The 9,503-nt window shown below is 36.1% G+C and overlaps 2 protein-coding genes across 2 annotated transcripts; both read left to right on the forward strand.

The window, feature by feature from the left end:
- Window positions 1,114-3,275, forward strand: LOC104708206 (probable E3 ubiquitin-protein ligase ARI16). The gene is made up of 3 exons (XM_010424724.2): window positions 1,114-1,243; window positions 1,354-2,161; window positions 2,269-3,275. The coding sequence occupies exons 2-3, from the start codon at window positions 1,356-1,358 to the stop codon at window positions 2,975-2,977; spliced, it is 1,515 nt and encodes a 504-aa protein (XP_010423026.1). The 5' UTR covers window positions 1,114-1,243; window positions 1,354-1,355; the 3' UTR covers window positions 2,978-3,275.
- LOC104708207 lies at window positions 3,317-7,130 on the forward strand. The gene is made up of 10 exons (XM_010424725.2): window positions 3,317-3,811; window positions 3,971-4,091; window positions 4,463-4,548; window positions 4,690-5,071; window positions 5,165-5,265; window positions 5,410-5,476; window positions 5,750-5,977; window positions 6,076-6,522; window positions 6,608-6,680; window positions 6,751-7,130. Exons 1-10 carry the CDS (start codon window positions 3,396-3,398, stop codon window positions 7,005-7,007), a joined length of 2,178 nt encoding a protein of 725 aa, XP_010423027.1. The 5' UTR covers window positions 3,317-3,395; the 3' UTR covers window positions 7,008-7,130.

Here is a 9,503-nt window from a genome sequence, read left to right on the forward strand (position 1 = left end):
AACAATCACATAAATTATATTTTATAGAAAAATTATAATATAAATAAAATAAATAGAGCACGGATCTTAATCTAGTATATCGTTATTCTTTCCCTAAACATTATGATAGTTTTGAACATACGTTTTACCATTATCTTTAACAGTATCAGTAAAAAAAATTACCACATTAATTTTTTATCGATTAAAGATAATGATAATGTATAATTTCATAATAAAAAAAAAACAATTTGTTCATACCTGAAGATAAGTCAAGATTTTCAAACATATTTCAGCATTTAAGTATCCTTTTGCAGTTGTCCAATTTATATATTTTCAAGCAACCAATTTTGACATATGAATACACTATCTTATAGTGTTCGCGACGAGGAATCCATCGCTCTCATAACCCGATTATTCCGTCAATATAATTAGTCAGAAGTATATTACAAAAGAAGTCTAACTCACTTGTCCAAAATTAGTTTCAATGAGGTCGTCTAGTTCTTCGCATGGGGTGTGTGCGGCTGTCCAAGACATTTTTTTATATAAGATTTATATACACAAAACCATACACAAAAAGAGGATTTATATCCACCGAATTAACAAGATAATAATCAGTTATAGCAAATCGACATTCATAAATATATTTTCATGGTATAATAAAAATAATATTTTAGAACTTATAACAATATATATGCTATATTTATTTATATTTTTTAAAAAAATACAATACGAATATCAACTCTTGCTATAGCACAAAATCTTATTCTAGTTATAGTTCTAAACACATCCTCTCTTCCTCGTAGATGTCGTAATAATCTTCAATCATACGTTATGTTTTAGTGTGATTTTAAACATTAGCTGTAAATTTTCGTTCGGTTTTGACCACATATCAAATTTTCTTATTTATTTAAAAGGAAAGATTCTCACGTCTGACACGCGGCGATAGAGAGAAAGTAGTTTGACCGTATTAAATTTATTTTAGATCTCTTTCTTAAATTAAACTTTAATAAGTTCTTATTTCAAAGTAAAAAGACAATATGAATTGATTAACAAAATTAATGATAATTTATTTCTTTTGATAATTGTGAGTCTAACAATTTTTTCAACTTTGTATATAAATACTTCTTGCTGGCTTTGTAGTCTCATATACTCATCATCAGTGTTTCTTTCAAGTCCAATCCTTATCCTCCCTTTCTTTTGAGTTGATTTTGTTACCTTGATCCCCAAACTACCATAAACCTTACTCATCCCGTTCAATCCGCAGGTTAGTTAGTAACTACAAAATCACCTCTATCGATTTCTCAAAATATCTTCTTTCGGTAACTCTTAAGTTTAAATTATAAATCTATAATATTTTTTTTCATTTCTCTGCAGCAATGGAAGCCGATGGTCAGAAATACTCTATTCTCGTGAAAACCGAAGTTCGTGAGAAGATGATGGAAAAAATCAAACAGATCTCGGAATTCTTCTCGGTGTCAATGTCTGATGCAACCGTGATCCTAGTCCGTCTCCGTTGGAACTCGTTCAAGGCTTCAGATCTTCTTGTTGACAACAAGGATAAGTTTCTGGCGGAGCTAGGGCTGGCTCGAGTTCCTATTTCCAACTCTTCTTCTGCAGGTCGTGAGACGACGACCCTTCCTAATGGTGATGGAGATTACTTAGTCTCCACGTCCTTTTGCTCACACAAGTTTTCAACAACTTGCTGGAGTGAATATCTCCCTGATGTTCTGGTAAAGAACAAGGAGGAGACAGGACTCATCATCTCTTGCCTTAACCAAGGCTGTCTCGCCTCAGTTGGACCCGATACCATCGAGAAGCTCACTGACACAGTGAAGGAGATGTACGAGGGATGGCTTCTCGAATCCTTCATGGAGTGCCATAAGGAAACCATCAAATGGTGTCCTGCACCAGGTTGTGAATACGCCATACTGCTTAAGGATGATACTCATGAAGTTGATTTCGGTGTGGTCTGTTTGTGTGGCCACACCTTCTGTTGGACATGTGGCCTTGAGTCACACCGCCCGGTGGACTGCAAGAAAGCATCAGTTTGGTGGACGGACCTGTTGGATCAGTTAAGGACCGTTTATTGGATCCATGCAAACACCAAACGCTGTCCCAACTGCAGAAGTCCTGTGCAGCGGAATGAGGATCCTGATTACAAGCTAATGGAGTGTATCTGCAGGTTTGGTTTGTTTTTTTTTTTCATTTGTATGTTCAAAATCATGTGCAAAGATTTTAGATCTTTAAACTCACATTAATGTTTTTTTTTTTCTGAATGTTATGAATCAGTTATAGATTCTGTTGGGTCTGCTTACGCACGGCGGAAGAGCATCATGGGAACTGGAAATGTGTTCCAGTGGCTGATCCAGTGGGGGAATCTTCTTCACGTGAACTCACTCAGATCTTCCGCCTCAATCAGTGGGAGGGACGCCAGAAGGAAATGGAGAATGCCAAATCCAATCAAAGATTCGTAGAGGACGACAAAATTCCGAAACTAGTGGAGAGATGCGGAGTGAGCGAGCTGGACATAAGGACAGTAAAGGAAGCAGAGATGCTAATTGTTCAGTGCAGGCAGGTACTAAAGTGGAGTTGTGTGTTCGAATACTACATGACGGAGGAGTACGGTAGCACGAAGATGCAGTACCTGGGACACCAACGAGATCTAGCGAGCATAATGCTTTGGAATCACGAAATGACTCGACGTTGGGTTATACATAAAGCCATCGAGAAAGGAAATTTCACTTGCTTAAAGCACAAGGTGGAAACAAGTACAGCAAACACTGGTAACCACTTCGCTGGATTCGTCAAGAATCTTGAAGAAGGAATGCCAGAAGTGTATGGGAATGGACCGTTCCAACGCTGGAACAAGTGCGGTAAGTGCAAGTATCAAAACCGATATGGTGATAAAGAGTGCCATTTGTGCTATTTGCCTCTGGAATCTCCGGAATCTTCTCATGTGGAAGCTCCTGATGACCTTGGAAAAATGGATTGGGACTGAGTCATCAGTAACGGACATGTCTTCTCTTCATCAGTGGTTGATGATGATGCTGGTTTCGTTTTATGTTCTCTTGTGTCGTTGTTCCTTTGTTTGTCCTCCATGAGTTTGATTATCATCATCCATCATCGTATTTGGTTTAAGAGTCTGGTTGCATTGGTCTTTTTATTAAGTCTTTTGTTGTCGTTGTCGTTGTCAATTTTCTTGTGTTTTTCCTTGTTATAAAATTTCTTGTAAGAAAACAATATGGTCCGTTCAAAACATGTCTTTGGATAAATAAAAAATCTATGTATTGATTTTACAACCATACATTTGTAACATTACAAAAAAGTATAAAGATAAATAAAATAAAATAACCGGTGGCTGGGAAAATTTAACGGTTAAACTCTGACTGACCAATTTCGTCGAACACCTTCCTCTCATGTCAGTGAGCAAGCTTCCACATCTCTCACATGGCGGCTTTCACAGTCACACTTCAGATTTCCTCAATTTCACCAACGAACCAGTGGTTTTGAGTGTATTGCTCCCATGTCCCTCACGGATTCGTGTATTCTCGGCTATTTCCACCACCGGGATTGGTGGTGCCGGGGTCGCTAAGTGCCACGGAATGAGACACAGTGGCGCCGGTGGTAGAGGTGATAACGGGTTGAGGAGAGAGAGCGGATTAGGTTTCGATGAGAGAGGAGAGAGGATAGTGCGCTGTGAGGTTGATGTGATCTCGTGGAGGGAGCGGAGGATAAGAGGCGAAATCTGGGTCGATTCTGATTCTCAATCCGTTTGGAATGTTCTTACTGATTACGAGCGCCTTGCTGATTTCGTACCCAATCTCGTTTGTAGGTACTTTACGATCGCCTTGGTGATTTCATATAGAAATTCTTCAGAAGTAATCTGTAAAGATCCAATTTTTTGTAGTCTTGCTGCTCTATGTATATATGTGTATGTATGTTGAATTGGTGACGCTAACATGGATTTGATGGTGGTTGTTTCAACTTGTAGTGGGAGAATTCCTTGTCCACATCCAGGACGTATATGGCTGGAGCAACGAGGCCTTCAAAGAGCTTTGTATTGGCATATCGAGGCTCGTGTTGTCCTCGATCTCCATGAGTGTCTAGATTCTGTGAGTTCTCTGATGAGCTCTCTTGCCTAATGGTTGGGATTTGGGATCTTGTTTATACGCATATTTGAGCTTTTGAAAAGAATCAAGAGGTTGCCTTTACACTTTCTTTAGATCCTTAGTCCTAAACTCTTACGAGTTCAAGAACAAAGAATCATAGTGAGGTTTACTTGCTAGAAAATCAAATTTTTCATTGTTCTACACTTCTACTGTTCGTCTGGTCCTCTTTTAACCTGCTTGGCACTCCTTGAATCGGACATATTTCTCAGGATTAATTAAATATATATGATGATCTCTTAGATTACCTTGTTTCTTACTCCATACATGTATATTAGTATTGTCTCATGCTGTTTTTCCTTTTATGATCGTTTTAGCCAAATGGCCGTGAGCTTCACTTCTCTATGGTAGATGGTGATTTCAAAAAGTTTGAGGGAAAGTGGTCCGTGAAATCTGGTATCAGGTACACTCAGTAATCCCCGTAAGAAGTTTGTGTGCACATCCTAAAATCATTTGAATCCTCTGTATATGCATTTCAGAGAAGCTGTTTCTGCAAACAAAAAACGTTATGCATTTCCAAACATTTATTTTTCTCTTTCTCCAGGTCCATAGGAACTGTCTTGTCTTACGAAGTAAACGTAATTCCAAGATTTAACTTCCCTGCCATTTTCTTAGAGAGGATAATCAGATCAGATCTTCCTGTAAATCTCCGAGCCGTAGCTCGCCAAGCTGAGAAAATTTATAAAGACTGCGGAAAGCCGTCAATAATAGAAGATTTGTTGGGTAGAACATTTTCACAGCTGGCCCCTTCTCATGGTATTGAGTTTGAAAGTCTTGCTACTGAGAGATCTGTTGCCTCCAGTGTTGGATCACTATCTCATTTGAATGAATTGAACAATAATTGGAGTGTTTATGGGAAAGTATGCAAGCTTGATAAACCTTGCACCGTGGACGAAGTTCATCTTCGTAGATTTGATGGTCTATTGGTAAGTAGTTGGTTGCAATACTTCCTATACATATTTAAAAAACGTTTCCCATCTTTTGTGGTAGTTAACCAGTGGTTTATTTCTTGGATGAAGGAAAATGGAGGTGTTCACCGTTGCGCTGTTGCTAGTATAACAGTTAAAGCTCCTGTTTGTGAAGTTTGGAAAGTTCTAACTTCTTATGAGAGTCTTCCAGAGTAAGTAATTTATCAATTTGGGGATTCACTTTTCTGACCTTGAGGAGGATTTAATTGCCAACCTTACTTCCTGTGTCAGTCTTCTTCCTGTGTTGGCTTATATATCTCTTGTTCATTTGCATTTTATTGTTTATGAATCATCAGGATAGTTCCAAATCTGGCAATCAGCAAGATTTTGTCACGAGAAAACAATAAAGTCCGAATAGTTCAGGTATGAGCATTCTCATCCATGGTAACCTTTTAATCAAATTTGGAATGGATTAGACGAATACATTAGAAAGTATATTGACCTGAAGAGATGGAGTTGGGTTCGTCTCTTATCTGTGGATGCGAGGCTGCGCCCAAATATGAACTTATAATTTGCTCTTCGATGATTCAGAAAGACTGCATTTAGTCTCGTCATCAAAATTCTAACACTGGCCAAAGCCAAGGTTTCAATCTTGGTTTCAATAAATTCTATAAGTAAACCGAATTCTTTTTGCAGGAAGGATGCAAAGGCCTGCTTTACATGGTGCTTCATGCGAGAGCTGTTCTCGATTTGCATGAGATTCGTGAGCAGGAAATCAGATTTGAGCAGGTTGAAGGAGACTTTGATTCGCTTGAAGGGAAATGGATTTTTGAACAACTAGGAAGTCACCACACACTTCTCAAGTATACCGTGGAGTCCAAAGTGCGAAAAGATACATTTCTTTCCGAAGCAATCATTGAAGAGGTTTGATTAACAATTGAATATGTTATATTCAGTGTCATCTTCTTCTTCTTCTTTGTTTTCCTATTGTAACCACGATGTTTCTCTCTGAATTTTTTCAGGTAATATATGAAGATCTCCCGTCAAATTTATGCGCTATTCGTGATTACATCGAGAAAAGAGGAGAGAAATATTCAGAGTCATGTAAACTGGAGACATGTCAAGTTTCAGAGGAAACATGTTATTCATCTGGTGCCACATCGGTTGAGACAGTTTACAATAATGATGATGGTACAGATCAAACTAAGCAGAGACGGAGGATTCCCGGTCTGCAAAGAGACATCGAAGTCTTGAAATCAGAGATTATCAAATTCATATCAGAACATGGACAAGAAGGATTCATGCCCATGAGAAAGCAGCTTCGGTTACATGGAAGAGTTGACATTGAAAAAGCCATTACAAAAATGGGTGGATTTAGGAGAGTAGCTTTGATAATGAATCTTGCACTTGCTTATAAACACCGGAAACCGAAAGGATATTGGGACAATCTTGAAAACTTGCAAGAAGAGGTAAGTGTCTCGAACATGTTCACAAGTTAAAAACCATTGCTTATATGGTGTTTACAAGAGCTTCTCCCTCTGCATGTGTTTTTAGATAGGGAGATTTCAACAGAGTTGGGGAATGGATCCATCATTTATGCCGAGCAGGAAATCGTTTGAACGCGCAGGTACATACAGAAAACTCAATATAAGCTTCGTGTGTTCCGTGATAGTCAGCTGATTGGTCTTTTGTTTCAGGTCGTTATGACATTGCGCGGGCGCTCGAGAAATGGGGAGGTCTACATGAAGTGTCTCGTCTTTTAGCATTGAACGTGAGACATCCAAACAGACAGCTGAATTCTCGTAAAGACAATGGTAACATAATACAGAAAACTGAATCTATTCATACCAATTTGGACTCGAAGGTTAATGAGAAACATAATCCTTATGTCTCTCAAGACACAGAGAAATGGTTGTATAATCTTAAAGATCTTGATATCAATTGGGTTCAGTAAAACCTTTATGTACATAAGTACATTTCATTATTTGTGTAGTCTTATACTCGCAAAGAATAACATGTATTTATGTAAATTGAAAACAGTGTATTTATATAATCTCAAGTTTTCAGTCCTCAACTATTGAAATTGAACCAGTAGTGCAATGCTATTTTCATCTTTTTTCTTTTTTCTTCGGTGTTTATATTTCCCATAGATGGATTAAATTAAAAATAAGTGTGAGAGAGCACAGAACAGTAAGGAGGATAATAGCAAGAAACAAAGAAGTAAAAGGCAAGTCAATGAAATTTGATAGTGATGGTTTTAAGAAAGAAAAAAAGTCCCGTCATTGTCTTCAATGTGAAATGAAATTACACGTAATTAGAAACAAACTTCTTTCTAGGTTTTAGATTATATTACAGAAACCAAGTTGCAGAGGTCGTGACTCGTGACTGAAGAGAGAGAGGGTAAAGAAAAGAGTTTGGATGTGAATTGTGATGTGAATGGAAGAAAATCAAAATTTAAAGGAAACAAAAAACAGTAGAAAACATAAAATACATGCATAAATCTAAAAAATAATAACATTGAAGAGAAACTATCCGAAAATCATTCTACTTTATAAAATAGCTCTGTGTTGTTATAAAAAGAAGGAAATATATTAACAACATTTTTTTCATATGTAGATTAATAAAGGCTTCAAGAGAAATGATTAAAATGTGTAGCTTTCTACTTCAGAGCCTACAAATAGTCAACAAAACCTACATATTTCACAAGAATTCTATCCAAGAAGATTGACAAAAACAAAAAAAAGGTAAGAATGTGATATGCCGGTTGGGGGGAATGAAGCCTGGTCCGAGAATCATTTAGGCTTTTCATTCTTTTAAAATGAATTAATCTAATGATCTTCTTGATGACCTCGAGCCAGACAACATTCCTCTCAACCATAAACCAAAAAAAAAGAAGAAAGAGAACTTCATGGAAGCAGACGACAGAAGAGAGATGAAGAAGAAAAAGAAGCTAAATAGGGGTATGTGAGAGCCGAAAGTGTATATGTAAGAGAGAGGAGCAAATTAAATGACCACAAGACCAAAATTTTCATATTTACTTCTTTTACATTAATTCAGTAAATTTTGGTTACAGTCTTCTTAATATAGTATGTGGAGGGCTGCCAGATATAGAAATTACAGGGAAATCCAGAGTTGTAAAGATAAAACATACAATTGTACGTTATATATCATCATTTGTCTTTAGTTGTTTCTTAAATTTCCTTCTTTTCCGAGGCCAATAGTAGTTAATCTATCTATATTTTGTTAGTTATAATTGCTTTACTATTTTTTAGTTCTATTCTATGTAGTAAACGAGATCCAAACATTGTATAATATAGTGGTATAACTATATATATACTGATATATATATATATAGACAAAAAATGTAACATAATGGCTTTTTGTAAATCTTAAAAGTGTGAATTGGAGTTAATTCGGGACAAGTACCGACCGTGGTTTCTATCTCATTAATTATTGTCTTATTCTTAGTTTGTATCCCTCTCAATGTACCCCCTCGGCCTCCTACGTACTTTTAAATAACAATCAAAACTGGAATTGTATGAGTATCTATATTTCAAAACTATGTTTCATGTATCTTTGTATGTGTGTATTGGGATATATATGTGGTTCATGACGACTTCAAGAACATATGCATTGATTGTTGTGAAAATGACAAATCATTGTTTTGGTCCTTACCTCGGTACGTCCAAATTTTTCCTATACTAGATCGCTTTGTAAATTTTACGTACAAGGACTATTTTAAAATTTAACTATAAAACATTTTTTTGTCTTTGTTATTAGTCAGCAACTCAGTATTACATTTGTATTTATCTTCTACATTATTACTTTACTTATTTTGATGTGTGTGTTTTTTTTTAAAAAGGAACAAAATTCATCTTCGAAAGCTTAAAAATTACCATTACCTTCATTTAGCTAACCTTCTAGTATTAGACAGTATCAGTAACCGTAGGAACATATCTATTGCATTTGTTTAGTTTTTTTTTTTTTTTTTTTTTTTNTATTACATTTGTTTAGTTTAAAAGGATATCGAATATATTTTGAAAACTTCGGTTTACAAAATTTAGCTAGAGATAAGTTTTTTTGTCTTGTATTAGAGATCCAATTGTTCCAAACGCAATTTTAGTCTTTGGCTATATATAAGGTAAAGTTAAAATTAATTTAGATATAGCTGGGAAACAAAGTGAGACATTACAATTAACGTTGATAGAAAAAGGGATAAATTACATAGAAATAAAAAGGATATGTATTGAGCAAACAATAAAAAGCACATAAAAGATATTTGGCAGCGATGGTTTTAAGAAAATTGAAGTCTCGTCGTTGTCTTTAATATGAAATGAAATTACACGTAATTAGAAACAATCTTCTTTCTGAGTTTTAGATTATTTACAGAAACCAAGTTTCAGATCGTGACTCGTGACTCGAGACGTAGAGAGAGAGAGAGAGAAAGAGA

The sequence above is a fragment of the Camelina sativa genome, chromosome 8, assembly GCF_000633955.1.
Source record: "Camelina sativa cultivar DH55 chromosome 8, Cs, whole genome shotgun sequence".
In the NCBI taxonomy this organism is placed as follows: Eukaryota; Viridiplantae; Streptophyta; class Magnoliopsida; order Brassicales; family Brassicaceae; genus Camelina; species Camelina sativa.